Consider the following 19,979-nt stretch of genomic DNA (forward strand, 5'->3'; position numbering starts at 1 on the left):
TAGAGCTCTCTGGCTGGCAGGGAAGCTAGGCCAACAGAGAATCCGTATCCCAGGAAGCAGGGCTCCTGGGGGCTGCAGTAGATACCTGGCTTATCCTCAGGGCTCCACCCAGCAGGAGCAGGGGCCTTCTCTGCCACTACCAAGGACCTGGTTGTTGGGGACAATTGTCTGTGTCTGGGGTAAGTCAGAGGCAGGAGAACAAAGAGAACCCTTCCTGCCAATGTGACTCTGACCTTGAAAACCCTGTGGCGTTTCATTTACTCTAAAGAAAAAGGGAAGAGTTGGTTACCAGCTTCAAAGAGGGGCAGACCTCCTGCAGATGGGCATTGAGGAAACCTTGGCTTTGTGAGTTCTTGCTGCCAAATTTCTCCTTTTCAGTTTAACAAAAGTCCTGGGGATCACTGTCCATGGGCTGGGCAGGAATCCGGCCACCTTTTTTAGAAGGCAGGAAGGTGCCAGGATCGCTCTTACTTTGGCTGGGCTCTAGGTGGCACAGCTTTTGATATAAAGATCAAATAACAATGGGGAGATCTGGATGCAGCCTGAAGGCTCAGCCTAGCGTCTTGCTGCAGGTGTGCCCAGCTGTGGGACTGAGACCCCTGGATTGCAGGGCATTGTTCTGTCCCTGCTGTGGAAGTCTCTCAGGGAAGTGGTATAGCACTTAGGAAATCCTAGGCACCATGTAGGACTGTGTATTTATTCCTTATTCCACAGACAGTAAGCAAGTCCCTACTGTGTGCCAGGCACTGAGTGGGATTCTGGGAGGAGGTTTGCTGTGTTGTGGGTCCTGCTGGGTCCTGCCTGCTCTGACAGTCCACCATTGTAATGGCAACTGTGGCCATCTGGAGAGTCCATGTTCTGCTGGAGGGGCAGCAGCCACTGCACCATGGCACTGGGCATTTGGTGGCAGGCCTTTGGAATTAGAAGCCAAAATTCTAGAGGTTTTTTTGGTGACATTTTAAAATTTCACATTTTTAAATGTTGGCATTTGATTCAAAACTTAAAAATGTCAGACACCGTGTGGGCTAAACAAAACATGAATGTTGACCAAATACAGCTCATACTCTTTAGTTAAAGACCTTTATCGTAAAAGTTGGATAAAACCCAGATGGGCAGAGGGCAATAGGCAAGGCCTTCCTGGAGCTGGGGCACCTGGATGGGGGTGATGGTAGGAATCTACCTGAGCATTTTTAGGACAGTTGCGGACTGGAAAGTGAGCGGCAGAACTGATGGGGCCACGCCCAGTCATGAAAGCTTTTCATGCCCTGTACAAGCAGATATGCTGCAGGCCTGACCCAGGCCACCCTGAGAGCCTCCAGCTGTGTCCATCCCTCCAGTCAGGAGCTTTTACCCAACACTGGCACATAAGGAGAGGCTTTGGCCAGGCAAGAGCTCAAGGAAGAAGGGTCATGAGTATTTAAGAAAAAAACCCCAGGACACATGATCCTGATCTATAGGAAAGCTATGGAATGGGGGCGGTCCATCTTTCCAGTGTCCACACATGCATGTGACCTCCTCTGCCATTTGCATTTTCTCTCCTGCCAGCCAACAGCTCCTTCAGGTTCTGGGCTGGGCAGGGAGGGCCTTTGCAGACAGGAACCTCTAAACCAGGCGTCCCCAAACTTTTTACACAGGGGGCCAGTTCACTGTCCCTCAGACCGTTGGAGGGCCGCCACATACTGTGGCTCCTCTCACTGACCACCAATGAAAGAGGTGCCCCTTCCTCAAGTGCGGCGGGAGGTGGGGGCAGATAAATGGCCTCAGGGGGCCGCATGCGGCCCGCGGGCCATAGTTTGGGGACGCCTGCTCTAAACCCTTGGAAAGGGGCTCTTCTCTCCTCTGTCTCTTCCTGTTCCTCCCCTGCAGGGGTCCTGCATTCTTCAGAGGGTTTGAACTGCTCCGGCCAGAGCCTGTCTGGGTATCTTCCTGTTCAGGCCTGCGGATGTGACTTCTCCCTTTTTCTGTTTCTCCCCCTGTCTGCTACTCCCCTCCATGCTCTACATTTGAGTTTCTTCTAAATATCACCTGCAGAAATGGTCCTTCAGATTGTCCCAGAGGTTTGTCTAGGAAACTTCCGTTGAGCCCCTGCTGTATGCAGGGCCTTGGGCTAGAGAAGCGACTGAAGCCCAGGGCTCCCACCGACTGGTGGAGTAGACAGCTTGTGGTCTGAAGAAGAAACTCAGGTGTGGATCATGGTGCGAGCGGCAGACAGCAGGGAGAAACAGAGAAAAAGGGAAGTTATGACTGCAGGCCCACTTGGGATGCTGAGGCAGGAGGAGCCTTTGAGCCCAGGAGTTCGAGTCTAGCCTGAGCAATATCATGAGACTGTCTCAAAACAAGATTAGTTTAAAAATATGCAAGTGTAGAGTACCAAATTCCAGGGACCATAAAGCAAGAAGTAACACAACTTTTTTTCCTAGACAAACCTCTGGGACAATCTGCCACCACAGAATCTCTTACCCCACCAAAATTCACGGTGGACTGTTGGTGGGGCACTTTTTCTGAAGACTTTTTTCTGTGGCCCATGAAATGATCTTATTATCTATGTCCTTGTGCCTGGAACAGGCCACCTAGTTCCTGCCTCCTTGGCCTGCAGAAGGACTGAGGGAGCCTGGCTGCCATGGCCCAGAGCCCTCTCTCTCAGCACCCACCGCCTTCAGTCCCACAGCTGTGGGGTGGGTGGTTCTCCACGGACTGAGTCTGTGGCTGTGGAAGAAGAGGGCATGTTTCTTTTCCCCGCAGTGCCACACAGACTCGGGTCATGGGCCGCCTCAGCCAGCAGAGAGGGAGGCTGCAAGTAGGCTAGCTGGCTGAGGGCTTTGAGTGCACACAGGGCTCCCCCCAGGGATCCTCGGGATTGAGTTATTTCTGTTTTTGCTCACCTGTACCTGGCCCTTGGGACAGAGACAGGAATCAGCTGCTATCCCTGCCTCCCTGGAGGACCTCCCAGTCGGGTGGGAGAGGTGCCTGCCACCCCTGATGAGACTGTCTCTACCTCGGGTTCTCTCTGCTGCTCAGAACGGGGAACAGCCAGGAGCCAAGTCCAGAGAGGAGTGTGCCTGGGCTCAGGGGAGCCTGGGAGGAAGTGAGTCATGAGCTAAGTTTGGGAGGAGCTCTCCGAACCCTGGTTCCACCTGATGGGGCTCACAGCACCTTCCGCTCAGCAAGCGAGGAACTGGGTGGGAAAGAACTCTAACATCTGTGCAATGCAGACACTTGGGACTGTTGTTTCATTTGGAGAACAGTGTTTTCCCCATAGAGGCCCTGTGTGGATGAAGATGTAGAGCTGGCTGAGGATTGGGCCTGGGATTGGGGCACAGAGGAGGGTGCATGGTAAAGATTTCTCTGTCGAGGCTGGGGAGCCAACTGGCTTAAGGCACCTTGGCCTTGCCCATTGCTGCTCGGGGATGTTGCTCAAGGTACTTAATCATCAGTCAAATGGGGCAGGGAGCCCTGCCCACCTCCCAGGGCTTTTCCGAGGGGCTGCCTGACAGTCTTTCTGCCCTGGGAGCCGCAGAGCCTGGGCCCATGTTGGGGATGATGAGGATGTTGATGGTAATGAGGATAGTGACAGGGACAACGTGGAGGATTGATTACTGAGGATTCCCTCGTGCTGGCGCTTGAGGTGACACACCCCCACTGTGTGCTGTGTGTCCTGCCACCGCAGCCCTAGGCTTGTCTCTCCACGTCCACCCTTGCTCCCCCTTCAGTCCGTTCTCTGCTCGGGATTCACTCGTTACGACTCAGGTTCCTTCCTGTGGACCCTGAATGGGCAACACCTGACTACCTTTCCAATTGTACTTTCCCCACCCGTCCTGGTTCCCTGTCCCGTGAGTGTTCCAGCACACATCTTTGTCCTTGTTCCCTCTTCCTGTCTTCCTGGAACACTCTTTGTCCGGATACCTGTGTGATTTGAACCCCTCGCTTCATTCAAGTCTTAATCCAACCACCCTGTCAAACACAGCCCACTCTCTGCTGGGCCTGGCTCTGCATTCGTCCCCAGCTCTGGAGTTCCCCTGCTGTTATTACATACATCGTGTTCTTTTCCTACACAAGACTGGATGCCACATGCAAGTAGAACATTTATGTGTACCCTGGTGTGTCTCCAGCCCCTAGAACAGGGCCTGACAGAAAGTTGGTGAATGAACAAATAAATGTTTAATTGTACCCCACGACGTGGGCACATTGCTGTCTGCGTTTTACAGATGGGGAAGCTAGGCTCAGAGAAGAGAGATGGATTAACTAGCCCAAGGTCATATCATTGCAGCGGGACGGAACGAGGATTTCACCCAGTGTCTGTGATCTCTGAGCCCCGTCTCAGGCAGTAGACACTCCCACCTCCCCAGAATCTAGGATGGACAGGAATGGGAGGGGGCCCAAAAGGGTGGGTAGGATTTTATCCTGGGAGTTGAGGGGTTAGGCTAAGGAGGGAGTGAACCATGGGCGTCTGAGAGAGCCAGGGGCAGGTCAGGGACTTCAGTGAGGGTCAGGACGGGGAGCCCTCGCAAGACAGTCTCTGAGGAGAGCACCCCCAGCACCAGCCACTCCCAAAGACCAGCTGCTTCCAGGCTTCTTTTGCTGGCTTTGGTTGCTGGCACGATTTCTGTTTCCCAGAGGAGCTCAGGCCTGGCCCGGCTTCCCAGGGTGGAGAAACACATGGTGAGTGAGCGTGTGTGTGTGTGTGTGTGTGTGTGTGTGTGTCCAGCCTTGCTGTTTGCGTTGTCGTCACGTCTTCTTAATCAGCCTATTTCTGGGAGCGATGACTTCATCTCCTGTGATTCTCAACACAGCCATTGTCAGGCGTCCATGGAAAGATTGGGCCTGGCAGTGTCCAGATTCCCCTAATGAGCCAGGTTAGGAGAGCCAGTTGGCAGGCCCTGGTCTGACCTGGCTCGGGGGCTTACAGTCAGGTCTACCTCCGAGAGACTCCAACTGCCCAGGCTCTCCCTTAGATCTGGCCTCTTTGACCCTGGGGTACCCAATGCAGCAAATTCCAGCCAGTGTTTCCTGCATGCTTCCTCTGTGTGCACTCTGCTGTGGGCAGGGGGCAGGGGACAGTCATACCAATCTCTGCCCTCAAGGGCTCCTGCTGGCTGAGAATGCAGATGGGTCAACAGGCCTCACCTTAGAGGATCTGGATGTGGACAGAGAAGGGAGTGAGGACTCCACTAGGGCTCAAGGAAGGCTCCACTGAGTTGTTGGTCTGGCCACAGGGTGAAGATGAAGGTTCCCTTGAGGAGGGAGGGGAAGGGCTTGCTGGCAGCCCAGGTAGTTGGGTATCACTGGGCACATGGCAGCTGGGAAGAATTTTAAGAATAGGCTGGGTGCGGTGGCTCACGCCTGTAATCCCAGCACTTTGGGAGGCCAAGACGGGTGCATCACGAGGTCAAGAGATCGAGACCATCCTAATCAACATGGTGAAACCCCATCTCTACTAAAAATACAAAAATTAGCTGGGCATGGTGGCGCATGCCTGTAGTCCCAGCTACTCGGGAGGCTGAGGCAGGAGAATTGCTTGAACCCAGGAGACGGAGGTTGCTGTGAGCCAAGATTGTGCCATTGCACTCCAACCTGGGTAACAAGAGCGAAACTCTGTCTCAAAAAAAAAAAAAAAAAAAAAAAAGAATAGATGGGACCTAGATAGATCAGTGATTTTAGAAGCAAGTCCTTGGTTGTATATAAGGGTAGGTATGGGAGGATGTGACACTGGGAAATGTATACAGTTATTTGGTTTCTTGGCACATAACTCCTGAAATCCTTAGAATCTCTCAAGTGATGTCTACTTATGAGTTGGCTGATGGCTGGCAGCCCCCAGGTGGCTTCAGAATGAGGTCACAGGAAAGACCAAGGCAGGATTAGAGTGTTGGAACTTTCCGCCCACCCCACAGACCCTGGGGCAGGGAGAGAGGCTGAAGGTTAAGTTGATCGCCAATGGCCAGTGCTTTAATCAATCATGCCTATGAAATGAAGCTTTTATAAAAACCCAAAAGGACAAGGCTCAAGGAGCTTTCAGATAGCTGAATGCTCGGAGGTTCCTGGAGTAGGTACCCACGGAGGGCATGGAAGCTCCACGCCCTTGCCCATATACCTCTCCCAGTACATCTTTTCATTTGTATCCCTTTATGATAAACTGGCAAACAGAAGGAAATGTTTCCTGAGTTCTGTGAGCTGTTGCAGCAAATTAATCAAACCCAAGGAGAGGGTTATGGGAAACCCAGTTTATAGCCAGTCAGTGGGAAGCACTGGTAAACCAACCCGGGGCTTGTGAATGGCATCTGAAGGATGGGGGGATAGTCTTGGAGACTGAGCCCTCAACCTGTGGATCTGATGCTATCTCCAGGTAGATAGTGTCAGAATGGAACAAAATTAGAAGACACCTGGTTGGTGTCTGCTGCCCAACTGATCGCTTGCTTGAGGTGTGGGGACCACCCCTTCCACCCCCACCACATCTGGTGTTGGAAGTATTCTGCTTTGTGAGAGTATAAAAGGAGACAGGAGAAACTGAGTTGGGTTTTTTCTACAGAAGGTGTTGGGGAGGGAGAGGAAGAAGCTGGCAACTGAGGGCTCAGCCCTGTATTCCCCTTTATCTTCAAGGGGAAGGGTCTCTTTCTCTACCCTACTCTCTCATACTGTACTTCAGGAAGTGGTGCCAAGGCCAGCTGAGCTCAGCCAACTGCTAGGAGCTCAGGTCCCCACCCTGGAATGCTGGTGGGCTGCGGATGGGAGGTGGAGGGGAGTAGGGCTGTGGGGCGGTCTCAGAAATATTTTGCTGGGCTCACTGCAGGCTTATGTATAGCTTTGCCTGGAGGAGGGGGGACGGTTGAATGACTGCCAGTGGGATAAAGCGCTATGCGGGGTGATACCTTGTGTCCTGCCCTTGGCCTGGACATTGTTACCCCCTCACCTCCATTTCCTCGGGCCCCACCTCGGAGCAGAGACACTGATGTAACAGTTGAGGCTCCTGAGCTGCACTGCTTGTGGTGAATCTGCTTCCCAGTGTTGTGGCCTCTAGCAGGTGACTTGCCCTGTTGTGAATTTTAGTTTCCCTCTCTATCAGTTGGGGACAAGAAGTATACCCACTTCCTAGGAAACTTTCAAGGATTAACATGTGTTTTAAAAGGGAGGCTTGGCAGAGTTCCTACACATAGAGGTGCCAGTGTGCCTTAGCATGGCAGTCGGGGCATGGCAAGGGTCTTCACCATAATTGCTGAGGCTTCCTTAGGATTCAAAAAGCCAGGGATCTGGAGTGAGGAGGTGTGATGGGAGGGCCCAGCAGGAGAGCCTGGTTGACCAAGCAAGAAAGACACTGGGCCCTCCTCTCCACCACTTTATGACCTCAGGCAAGGCACTCATCTCTCTGAGCCTCAATTTCTGGACCCAAGGAAATTGTGAGAAAAGGAATGTTGTGGGCCCCCACTGCAGGGGCAGGTGAGGAGCTAATGTATCTGTTAACATTTGTGTATTTCCTTTTCCCTCAAAGCTGAGAATCAGCTGCTTGCCTCTCTCTTGGGCAGGCATCCAGCAGGGAAATGCTTTGAAGGGAGCCTTCCCAAGCTGGGGGTAGCCAAGCTCTCCCACCTCCACTCCTTCTCCCACACAGGCTGTCTGCCTTCTCCCTTGTCCATGAGCCACCACCCACCATCCTTTGCATCCTTCACTGTTTCAGCTGCTCAGTGCTGTCTTTTTTGGTAAGAAAACAGTCCAGTTAAGCAAACGTTTCATAAGTACCTGTTGTCTGCCTGGGTCTTTTTTGCACTCAGGGGATACGGGGATCGTTAAAGTATCAACCTCTCTATCAAGGGGAGAATATTATGTGATTGTTTTTAAAGATCCGAAGGCAAAAGCAGTGATCCTGGGGTGCGAGGGCCTGGGTTCTAGGCCCTTGTTCTCCTTTCTTCCCATGAGACCTTGGGCAACTTATGGTACTTCTCTGAATCTCAGTTTCTTCCACTCAAAACCCATGTCAACCTGTTGATGCCTCTGGTTCTAAGAGGCCTCCTGTGATCAGTTTTGGAGTAACTGACTCTGTGGGCTCGTCAGTTAGAGAGGTCTGTGGAACTCCAGTTTCAGGCCACGGTGAGAACAGCAGACCCCAGAGGGAGGAGTCTGACCCAAGTTTGAGTCCCATTCCACTGCAGCTTGCTAATTGTGTGACTTTGGGCCGCTCCTTAACTCAAAGACTGGGTTTTCTCAGATGTAAGGTAGGCATTGTGATATGCCTGCCAATAGGGAACTTATGGGTCATATTAATGCTACTGACATCCTCTTCTCAGATACAGGACCTGCTCCATGCCAAGAACACATCTCCAACCCTCCAGAGCTCCTTGTATCAGAGAGGGGCATTAGTGCCCAACTTAAGAGGAGCCACTGAGGGTGGGGAGGCCTGCAGCTGGCCCAGGAGCTCTAGAACAACTCCAGGTGGGCTAGGCAGGGGCTCCTTGATTTCAACATGCCTAGTGTGGGATTCTATCTTGCTTTATGAAGAAAATGTTTGCTAATGATATTAATAGTATAAATGAGATTTGGGGAGCAGGGAGAGCCAGGGGAAAGGGTTATTTAAACACACTTCAGAGAACACCCTTCTCCAGCATTTAAGCAGCATCATTTGCATATGTAATAATTGTGCTAATTATAGGCGGCCTCATCTGTTAACAACAAGTTTGCCTGGTTGTGTTACATTATTGTAATCACCCAATCATAATTCTCTGGCATGCTTCTCATTAAAGATAACAACAACAATAGTAATAATGCCTGTCATTTTTTAGTCCTTTTCTCTGTGCCAGGCTTCCTCCCAGGAACTTGACAGTCATCAATTCATTTAATCTTCACAACAACTCTGTGTCCCAAAGATTCTTGACTGTTGTGGAGAGAGGATGAGACTGAAGTACAGAGAGGTTAGGTAACCTCCCTGGGCTCACACAGCCAAGAGCCAAGAAGGAAATGCCAGCCCACAGGCTCTTTCCACTGGGCAGCACTACTTCTCTGGGGACACTTGACACGTGTTCCCACCCTTTATCTCTAAGCCTTCTCTTTCTCATTTGGTCCTCTCAGAAACCCCCATTTTGCCAAAGAGGAAGCTGAGATCCTAGGAGAGAATTTGGGGCTGGGCAGAAGGTGAGCCCAGGTATCCTTAACTTTTAGGGCAAAACCAGCCCCAGCATACCCACCTGCCTTCCTGCAGTAAGGGATGGGGGGCAGCAGCCCCTCTGTGTTCTCCCCTGAAGTCTTGAAGGAGTCCAGCCTTGAGGAGGAGGGTGACCCTCACCTCTCCTATCAAGTGATGTAGGCCTAGCCTCTCTGACAAAGAAATTATAAGTCATTAAACAGGTGGGAGGACTCTAGCATGTCATGAATTGCTTCATACATGCTGTCATTAAATCAGAGGTAGTATATGAATGGCTGGTGGCCAGATGTAGCCCACAGACAGGTTTCCTTTGGCCTGATGGGGTGGAAAGCTTTTATTGTTTTGTTTGTTTGTTTAAAATCAGTTACCAACACTAAAACATTTACCTTAAACATTCACCTGAAACTCTAGATTTCTGGCTTCCATTTTAAAACAGGTGTGGCCACAGTAGGCCTATATTCCTACAGGGCAAAGATTTGGTTTCTTCAGTTCACGTCAGACTTCTTTTCTCCTTGGAAGGCTCCTCCCAGCAACCCTGGGAGGTATGTGGGTGTGTGTGGGGTTGTAGTGTTCCCGTTCTACAGATAAGGAGCCTGGGGCCCAGAGGGGACCGGCTGGGCCACTCCATAAAGCTATTGGTAAGGCCAGGACTTGAACCTCCATCCTCATCTCCATGCTGTGTGGTTCTCACTTCACACGCTGCCTCCCAGCCATGTCCGACCCCACTCTGGCTGCCAAGGAAAGAAAGAAACTTTTCACAGGCCTAATGACTCAAAAATAAGCAACAGTAAGCCTGAAGAACTGCTCCTGTCTCCCTCCTCTCCCTTTCCACCCTTCCCGAGGCCGGAGGGGACATGGAAAACCTATTCATTTAAACTCAATTATTTTCTCGAAGACAGAACAGAACTGAATTGGGTCACCGGCTGTATTTGCTGTGCTCAGCTGTTTTCCTGCAACAGCATCACCAACCAGGTCTGTTGCTGGGCCCTGCGCTGCCAGGCTCACCAATTACAGCTCCATATTGGTGGCCATTGCTTGGCAAGCTTGGCTCAGGAAGAGAGGAGCCAATGATTGGAACCTATCACCCTCTCCTTTTTCACCCATTTTCACCCCTGCTGCAGGAGTAGGCACCCTGGGCCAGTGTAGGTTCAGGCTCCATAACTGTGTGGTCACCACCTCCAGGGACCTAGGCTTTAGGTAATAGGCATTTACTGTCCAGCACCCATCTGTAGAGGAGGCTCGTCTGCAGCAGCCTTTCTGCTGATGAGGAAACTAAGGCTTAGAGAAACGAAGTGCTTGTTGGAGAGGCAGCCCTAGAATCAGACCCAACTGGCACCCTCCTAGCTGTGTGACTGGGAGCAAAGAACTTGACTGTTTTACTCCTATGATCCCTCCTTTGACATACCTCACAGGGCCGAGCTGTCCTGATGGAGCTGGGTTGCAGTGTACATGCCAGCAGCCTGCCCAGGGTTAACCCTCCTGGCAATGAAAAGCGTGCGCTATGTGCCAGGCACAGAACTGGGTGGGGACACAGATCTCAAGGATATGCTTGGACATCCTCCTGTCCAGATACCTTTCCTGATTCCCTGCTCCCAAACTGGAAATGCTCCTGCAGTCTCTCTGGGTCTCCTCTTGGGCCAGGCCCTGCCCTGACACTTTTCACCACATCTTCTGGGCCCACAGCTTGTTACATATATTTTTGTTTGATCTTAATATTTGTATGCCTTCCCTTCTCTACTAAACTGCCAGTTTCCTGAGGACAGACCAGGTGTCTTGTTTACATGTTTGGTTCCTGGTGTCACTGCCTTCCCAGCTGGGTGGCCTTGGACTGGTTGTTTAACCCTGGTGGGCCTGCTTTCACATCTGTAAAATGGGAACAGTGATCCCTCCCTCTGGCACATTTCATGGTGAGGAGGTTAATGTCACACATGGCAACACCGTGCCAGATGGCTGTAAGGAATGGCGTCTAGAGAAACGTTGAGAGGAAACCAAAGCAGACGCTGCCCCTCTGCCCTCCTTGAAGCAGGGAATATCTAAGGGGGTGTGGCATTGTGGCTATAAATGCTGTCTTGTTGTAGAATTGCTGTCTGGTTACATGGAGAAGTGGGAACAGAGTGGTGGCCAATGGGCCTCTCCTTGTCTCCTCCAGCTTCTTGCTACAGAAGCCTGGGCCTTCCCCAAGAACGAACTGCTCTGGCCTCACAGTAATCCCAGATTGTGCAGTGGAGCTGGGGTGGGCTGACACCTACCTACAACACTGGCCTCCAGGCACCTGGGTTACAGTTCCTGGCATTAGTCTCTTCTTTTGGCAGCCATGGGGTCTAGGTGTAGAGCAGGATCATAGGATCTCCCTGCACTACCCTATGATATTATTGCTGGTCTCAGGGCTGGGAGTGTTTAGGGAGGCTTGAATTCCCTGACCTTTCAGGAAGCATGCATGTGAACTTAGGCATTGGGCCTGATGTGGACATGGTGTGGTGATGGCTGGGCCCTACTCTGGTGGGGTGGGGGCAGGACTTAGGGTCTAAGCAGCAAGCAACCTAGCCAGAGACACAGGCACAGCTCTCTGGTGGGAGCCCAGCTAGTGGCACTAGACTCTCTGGGGTCAGGGCTGAAGGGACTGCCCAGGTTGAACCCGTCGCCTTATGCAGTAGAACCAGCAGTCACAGGCTCATAAACTGTAACCGTCCTCTTTCCCTTGCCTCTTGGTAGCATTCAGCCCCTGGCACACTGTGCTGAGTGTTGCCCAGCACTTGGCACTGTGACAACCAAGAAAGAAAGATGCTGACCATGTCTCACTGCTTGTTCGAGTAGATTTACTCTAGTTTTTAGAGATGTCGCATGGGTGGGAATTTACTCCCACTAAATGTTTTGATGGAAACATTACATTTTTGGAGTGAACATGTGTCAACATCACTGTGGGGAAAAGGTTCCAGGATTCTCTGCCAGGCGAAGCCATCACCACAAGACACTGGTTGGGGCCTGGCAGGCGGAGGGGATGCGACCAGGCTGGTGGCAGGGCAGCAGTAGCCAGATGGGCGGGAGTCTGGCTGGCTTGTCTGGAGGGAGAAGGAGTCGGAGCTGGGAGAACTGAATAGATGGTGAGGAGGAAGGGAGTGGGGGTGCTGTGGGCTGACACATACATTAACCACCCACACAGCTCAAAACTAGGTGAGTGGGGAGCCTGAGGGGCAGGAAGAGAGAGCAGAGGCTCTGAGATGTTGAACACTGGCAGCTCAGGCCTGAGGGACAGGCTGGGGCCAGATTGCTGAGGGTCCTAGGATCCCAGCTCCCACCAGTAACTAGCTGTGTGAGCTTGGGCAACTTGTCCAACCTTTCTGTGCTTCTGCTTCATTTTTAGTAAAATATAGCATGGGTACCCACAGCTATGGCTCTTTGGAGAATGAAAGGAGATAATGTCTGTAAAATACCTAGTGCTGGGTCTGGCACATAGCAGGTGCCAGGACACATTTGCTGCTTGTTGGTGACGATAAAACCACACAGTATAGATGTGCTCACATAAATTAACAGCCGGTGCACTGAAACTACTTCCTGAGTTGGCCCTCAATCTCATACCAAGTTTGTTTTCTCGCCTTCGGCTAAGTACAGCTGTGATCTCTTCAGAAGCCCCTTGTCCATGAACAGCCAGACCCTGGGCTGACTTTGCCACAGGGTGTCCCTCTCTGGTCCTGTACCTGTTTGTGTCCTACAGATGTATTCTGGGGCAGTTGGTGGGTTTTAGCAGCACCCTGCTTTAGAAAGAGCCTCTGTCATCTGCTCAGCCTCTAGAAAGAAGAGAGACATGGTCACCAGAAATGTCTCCTTTCCCAGGATGCGTACATCTCTCCCCACAGGGCTGTGCAGGCATTCCTTGGAGGTATTCCCTGACAGTTGTGGCGCAGACTCTCTTGTCACTCAAGAAAATGGGAAGCTTTTTGAGGGAAGAGGGTTCCAGAGTCCCCCAGAGAGCCTAGCCCAGTTGCTGTGGACATCTTCAGATTTGAAAGAAGACAAGACAGGAACGTCCTGAGCTCTAGGGAGAAGACGGCCTGTAGTGTATGTTTCTCCTTCACTCATGTATGGGGTCCCCTAGGCCCTGAGAACCAGAGATGGACAGACCCCAAGGAAGGCCTGGCCGGGCAGGCAGCAGTACCCAGGAGAGGAGAGTCAGACCGGGAATTCAGGCAGAGAGAGGGAGAGATTGTGCACTTTCCTGAGCCTGGGGCCACTGGGAAGGCTTCCCTCAGGTGGGGGCAGTTGAGCTGGGCCTTGAAAGGAGAATGAAAATTAGAAATGGGGGCAGGAGGGGAGCCTAGTGGAAGCAAGGGTGTGACTATGAGAAAGGCAGGACATGCATGGGGAAGAGTCAAAAAGGAGGCAGGCCTTGTGACTGCTGTCAGTGACAACCTCCAGGTATAAAGGTGAGGAGTGTGCCGGGACAGGTTGGACCTACTGACAGATGAGGCCCAAGGCTCTTGGCTTGTTCTGTGGCCACAGGAGATGCTGAAACCAGGAGGGACTGGATCAGGGCAGCCTCTGAAATTTGCCCAGCTGCATGTGGCCAAGAATGGTCACTGTGTACTCTGTACTTGGATATGTTATTAAAGATGTTGCTGAAAGGAGCCTGTAAGCCATTATGCAGACCTCTAAGCAGGGGCTAGGAGCAGGGAGCCACAGAGGACAGGATGGCAGACAGCTAGTGAGGAAGGGAGACCCCCTGGAGATGGACATATTCTCACCCTCAGATGCAGGCTCATTTCTTGTTAGCTCGTGACTCCCTCCTTTGAGAGCTGTCATGCAGAGGAAAAGGCTGTGTCATAGAGCCCTGTTTTCTTGTAACAAGATACTATAACAGTGTTGATGAATCAACAGGGGATGGCTTCTTGCCTCAGGGAAATCTAGGAAGGCTTCTGGGAGGAAGGAGTATTCCGATTGAGGAGGGAAACGAGGGGACAAGTAAAAGGTGCAGACACAGTTGTCTAGGGGTGAGGCACACTTGCAGATATAGTTGGGTCAACTTGAGCAAATGACTTACCTATTCCAGACTCGATTTCATCTATAAAGTGGTCATAATATCTGCCGTGCCTGTTTGTTACCATGATTGTGAAATCGGTGGGGGCAGACTTGACTTGGAACCTGTACCCCAGAGGGAGGTGGTGCTCAGAGGATGCATGCTGCTTTCCCCTTCTTTGTTGGCTTGGCTGCTCTGGAGCCAAAGGGGCTTCTCTGGCCCCAGGACCTCTCTGAGACTCTTATCTTCACCTTTCCCCTGCTAGGAAACTTTATTAAGACTGGATAAACAGAGAGGAAAACTCTGAGGGAAAACTCAGAAGGAAAGGGACAGACACTGTAAGTGCACCTCTGGCTGGGAGCCTTTTAGGCAGTAGGGGGAGCCGGCTAGCCCTTTGGGCTTTGGAGGTGTAAACAGATGCAAACATAGGTGGACTGTGTGGTATTGGATTGCCTGTGTGCACAGCAGACCTGAGCCTGGTGCCTAGGACCAAGCAGGGGACGGAATGAATCAGGGACCTTCCAGATTGGGAGCTGCTGCTGGGGTCACAGTAAAACTTCTTCCCAGTCCTGCAGTTGCCCCAGCCAGTCTCCTGCCTGCCTGTACACAATAGGTGCCTGACACAGCCTGCAGCTTAGTAGGAGCTCTGTATTTGCTGAAGTCCTGGAGCAGGCTACAACTGCCAAGGACTGACCTGGGGTCTGTGATGCCTTAAGGTGGAGGATGAGGAGCCGGGCAGGACCTAGGCAGGACTCCAGGTGTTCATTCATATTTCCATTAGGAGGCTGTGCAGCTTTGGGTTCCTGGCCTCCGCTGGATTAGCACCTCTGGCTGGTGTCTGTAAGGGAGGGAGGTGTGATGGTATGATACCCTGCATGTGGTAGAGACTCAGTAAGTGGATACCATTGCAGTGGCTTCTCTAGTGGGATGGGAAGAGTGGTGACCCCAGCCAAAAATGCCTGGTGGGCTGGGTGTGCCCTTCCCCTAGGGGTTTTTGTTTCAGTGAGGAACTGGTAAGTGACCCAAGGATGAATCTCCAGGCCAGCAGGTGGGTGAGGGTTTGTCTCCCTCAGGCTTCTGGGCTCACTTTTGAACCTGGGCAGCTCACACAACTCACTTGTCTCCTCCCTCCCTGCACCCTCTGTCCTGCTGGACTAGCTGCATGCTTTCCAGAAGAGAAAACCGCCGCTTGAGCAGAAACCTGAACCCTGGGACTGCTGCCTGGGAACCCAGTGCCCTTCCCATCTTAGGCTGTCTAGTCCCAAGTCGGGGTGGGGAATCGGGTTAGGTGATCCTGGTAGGCAACCCCCTGGACTTGTCTGGACCTCAGTTGTGTTCACTTGATAAAATGTTTGAATGGAAATGTGGGGAAGGGAAAGCGTTTGCCTTGGTGAGGTTAGGTCTCTGGGCTGCGCTGGTCTAAGCCCGAGGAACCTGGGGTGGGGCCGGTGGGGCCGAACTGGAATGCGCCGCGGGAGTCGGGCCGCGGGAGAGTGAGGGGCTGGCGGGGTCGGTGAGGACCCAGACTCGCACGAAGGTGGGGAAGAGGTTGCAAGGCAGAGGGCCCCGGAGGGTGCCCAAAGAGCAGCGGCGGACCGCGAGCGGGAAGTGGCCGCAGCTGGAAGCAGCTGGCCGCGGAATGTTACCGGCTGCCCGGCCTGGGAAGGGCGGGGCCTGCTGCTGTGGGGTGGGTGGGCGTGCCCAGAGGGCTGAGGGTGGGGACGGCCACTTCCGGGCTGGAGAGGGTTTGGGGCGTGGCGCAGCCCTAGATTAGCCCGGAATGCTCTGGGAGCGGCACTCGGGGGAGGTTACCTTGGTGCGTCCCCAAGTCCTTTGGTTTCCCCTCACCTGCGCTTGGCTGACCTGGCTCAGACCAGCTTGAAAAATGCATTCATTCATTCAGTACATCTGTCGGGTGCCTACTTTGTGCCGGGCTCTGGTTCGAGCTGTGTTGGGCTTACCAGGGCATGCCCCGTGTTCTCGTGGACCGGACATTTTCATGCTGGGTAAAAAACAGAAACAGACAAGATGACTTCAGGGCAGTTCCTTGAAGAAAATGAAGCTGGGTGGTAACTTGGGTGGTGGGAGTTGCCCCTTTAGCTAGAGTGGTGAGGGAAGTCCTCTCCTGGGATGGGACTTTTGGTCTGAGACCAGAATGAGGAGGAACCAGCCATGTCTCCAGTCCTGGCATTACAGACCAGACGGAATAGCAAATGCAAAAGCCCAGAGGCGGGGCTTGGGGCTGGATATGACCTTGGGCGGAGCCAGCATTTTAAGGGAGGAGCTTGTAGGGACGGCTCCTCCCTCTTTCCTGACCCAGAGCTCTGTGCTCCGGCCTGCACCCTGCCCAGAGGCCCTTCCTTGGAGGGAGACTTGCCGTGGCTGGAAGCGATATTTCAGAAGTCTTTCTCGTCTTCTTGGACGTGGAGGTTGCGCCTCGTGGTTACCTGTATGGAAGACTGTAATTTTCCACTTGTTTCCTGAAGGACACGGAAACCTTTAGATGTTGTCACCACGGTGTTTATTTAAGTCATTTTTGAAATTTCAGCTTGCAAGACAGATTCAGCACGTGCTTTTCAGGAAGGGGAAGCCCTCCTAGGCTCACATCTTAGATGCCGGCCCCGAGAGGCCTCCTGATCTGTCCAAGAGAGGTGCCTGGGTGAGCACCACCTTCAGGAATGGGCCTCTGTGGCCTTGGACTTCTCGGTGACAACTTCGGCAAGATCCTGGGCCGGGCCGGAGGGGCTGCTCACTGGAGACCTGGCCATCTTTGGAAGCCAGATCTGGCTCCAGGGCCTCCGGGGTTGCAAGTGCCCAGAACCAGGTCAGCAGAGAGACCTGCACCCCTGCCACAAAGGTCTGTTTGAGGCTCTGTGGGAGGGAGGAGAGAAGCCACAAGGAAACTTCCTCCCCTGTGGGTGGGTCTGTAATCAGGTATGGGGTCAGACAGGCTTTGGATGGGAGTGGATTGGGCTGGAGGGTGAGGAGCTGTTTCTCCAAGGGGCCTGGTTCCAGAACTCAGTCCTCAGTGAGCAGGGCTTGTTGGTATGCTATGAAAGTAACAAGGCTTAAGGGACTGAGTGGGAGATTCCCTCAGACTTGGGAGGAAGAGTGAAGGTGGGGGCTGGGGGTTGCTAAACTGGCTCCTCTTCCAGGGAAGCACGCCCTGCCCTCCTGGATTTTCTAGCCTGGAGGTGGGAGGTGGGCTGGGAAGAAGCTTTAGGGCACAGCACAGAGACAGCCAAGCAGGCAAGGTTGTGGGGACCCTGGAAGGTGGGCGTCCATTGGCCTGGCTGCTGACTTAGGCTCAGGACACCATGAGGAGTGGGCCTTGATCCCAGTCTGCAGGGCTAATGAGGGACTTTAGCCAGAGGCTCCCAGCACAGGTGAGAGGGAAGCTGCCCGTGCTCCTGTGCCCTCCATCTCTCCCAGCCTTGCCTCTCTGAGATAGATTTAATAATCCACCTCTCTCTCTCTCTCTCTCTCTCTCTCTCTCTCTCTCTCTCTCTCTCTCAGTTAGTATTTCAGGAAAGAAGCTTTACTCCTAAAACTTTTATTGATCCAGACACTAATAAAAAGTAAAGGCATTTTTTTTTCTTTCCTGTTAGAGCACAGAACATCGGAGCCCTAAAACACAAATTTGTTTTCTTCCTCCCTGAATCTGGGAGGGAGATGTGGGTGGCCTTGTTCAGATCTAACTTCTTCAAGAAGCCTCCCTAACCTCCCAGGTCTGCATCACCCGTCTGTTCCCCAGCGGTTAAACAAAGCTGATCACATGTGCCTCTGCCTGACCCCAGAAGGCTGGGGTGTCACAGAAGTTTTTCTTCCCACTTGAGGCCCCCAGGGGTAGGGAGAGACGCCATGGGAGGCATTGAAGACCTGGCTCTTGATGTCATGTGTCTCTCTCAGAAAGGTTTAGGGTTTGGTTCTTTAGCTTCCCTGATTTTTTTTTTTTTTTTTTTTTTTTTGCATCTTGATTTCCTTGGGACTTACTGAGCTCTTACACCACATCAGACCCTCTCTGAAGATACAGAAATGCAACATGTAGAGCTTGGCCACACAGAGCTTACCTTCTGACAGGAGAGGCAGATAAGAAATGAGTAGGGAAACAAAGTGATTCCCAATTGGGTGAAGTTCCCTATTGAAATGTGAGTCAGGGATTTCTGTCTGCTTTGTTCAGCACCTGTCTTCCCAGTGCCTAAATAGTGCTTGGCACATAAGTTTGCACTTAAATATTTGCTAGCTGCAAGAGCAAGATGCTGTAAAGCAAACAAGCCAAGTGTTTCACTAGGGAGTAATGGGGGCAGGGCAGGGCCTTAGATGGAGCGGTCAGGGAAGAATTGAGTTGCAAAAGATGCCAGAAGCTCACCAATTTGCTGTTAGAGTGCACTGGAGCTAGGAGCAGCAAGTACAAAGTCCTTGAGCAGGAAACAAGAGACTTTGCTGTGTGTGGTGGGAGGCGTTGGGTATTGCTGGATGAGGTCAGGGAGTAGGTAGGTCACGCCTGCCAACGACTTTCACTGGGAAGCAGTTCGGATTTATTCAGTGTGGTCAGGAGTAATTGACAGGCTTTAAGATGAGGAGTTTAGTAATCTGATTTGCATTTCTGAAGGGTCTCTCTGACTCCCAATGGCTAGGGAGGCTGCCTGGACAGTAGGCTGCCTGGGGAAGATGGAGAGGAGTAAACGGGGGTAAGGGATTTCAGAGCGGGTAGCAGCAGGATTTGTGTTGGATTCTGAAGGCCAGGGAAAGGAAGGGCTCCTGGCTTTGCTGCTGAGGCTCCATGCTGGACATTTCAGATGTAAAGTTCTGTGAGGTGTCCCGGAGGCACTGTCAGGCCGGCATGGAGACATGTGGGTCCGGAGCACAGAGGAGGGGAGGTCTGGGGATACACTTAGGAGTCGTGAGCATGCTGGAGGTATTTAGGGCTATGGGAGTGGATAGGACCACCGGAGGAAGGTGCTGTGCTAAGGAAGAGTGCCTCCGAAACAGCCCCGAGGACCTGGAGGAAAGGAGGTGAGGTGCCAGCAGCCTGTGAGGACAGAGGAAAGCTGGAGCGGGGTGGCTGGATTCAGGGGGTGATAAGGTGCAGAAACTAGTTGGCTTTGGCCACGTGGAGGCCTTTGGTGTCCTCAAGGGGACCCAGTGGGGTCAGAATAGACAGATATGTTCAGTAGGAAAAGGAGGTGAAGAGAAGGCGGCGGGGGCAGTAGTGGGCAGAGAAGTGCTTAAGGACCCAGCTGGCCAGGGAGCTGAAGAGGGGAGGGCCAGGTTAGGGGCCTGAATGTTCTCTGTCCACGGTGTGGGTTTACCAGCAGCTGACCCAGTGGATCTCAGCCTAGAGATTCTGATTCAGGAGCACGACAGGCCACCCACAGTGATCTTTCCCAGCTCTCTGAGCCCTCTCCATCCCCTCCCTGGAGGGCTCGCTGACTGTCATGTTTTTGGACTCACGCTGAGTCTGCTGACCCTCTGTTCCCCACATCAACCCTTTTCCTTGCCCCAGTCTCTCTGGGTCCATGGCCCCTATATAAGAGTGTCCTGGAGCCTGGCTTACCTCAAGGTTTTTTCCCAGAGCAGAGCTAGACTTCCTTTACACTAAAGGCATTTCTCTGGAAGGCTCCTTTATGTGTTTGGCTCTGGAGAAGTTTGAGATTTTGTATACAGTATTTTGGTGGCCAGGAGCTCTAACCCTCACCCCCAACAACCCTGCTCTAGGACTTTGCTGGCTCAGCGGAGGGTTTCGAATTCATTTGGCTTGAGGGTGCAGGGTTGGCACAAAGTTGAAGACAACCTAAGGTCTACTGAACCCCTGGTCGGTTCCAGAGTTTGTTGAATGAATGG

At 52.5% G+C, this 19,979-nt stretch overlaps 1 protein-coding gene across 9 annotated transcripts in view; it reads left to right on the forward strand.

Annotated features, from left to right (window-relative positions):
• DAB2IP (DAB2 interacting protein) overlaps nt 1-19,979 on the forward strand; it is a 211,369-nt gene that overhangs the window by 147,036 nt on the left and 44,354 nt on the right. Inside the window, exon 1 of one of the 9 annotated variants that reach the window (XM_010335880.3) lies at nt 15,870-16,992. The exons of the other annotated variants lie outside the window; for them this stretch is intronic. Coding sequence (XP_010334182.2) covers nt 16,814-16,992 — 179 coding nt within the window. The 5' untranslated portion in view covers nt 15,870-16,813. Of the gene's footprint in view, nt 1-15,869; nt 16,993-19,979 lie in introns of those variants that run through there. 9 annotated transcript variants of the gene reach the window in all.

This window comes from Saimiri boliviensis, chromosome 2, assembly GCF_048565385.1.
Source record: "Saimiri boliviensis isolate mSaiBol1 chromosome 2, mSaiBol1.pri, whole genome shotgun sequence".
Taxonomy (NCBI): Eukaryota; Metazoa; Chordata; class Mammalia; order Primates; family Cebidae; genus Saimiri; species Saimiri boliviensis.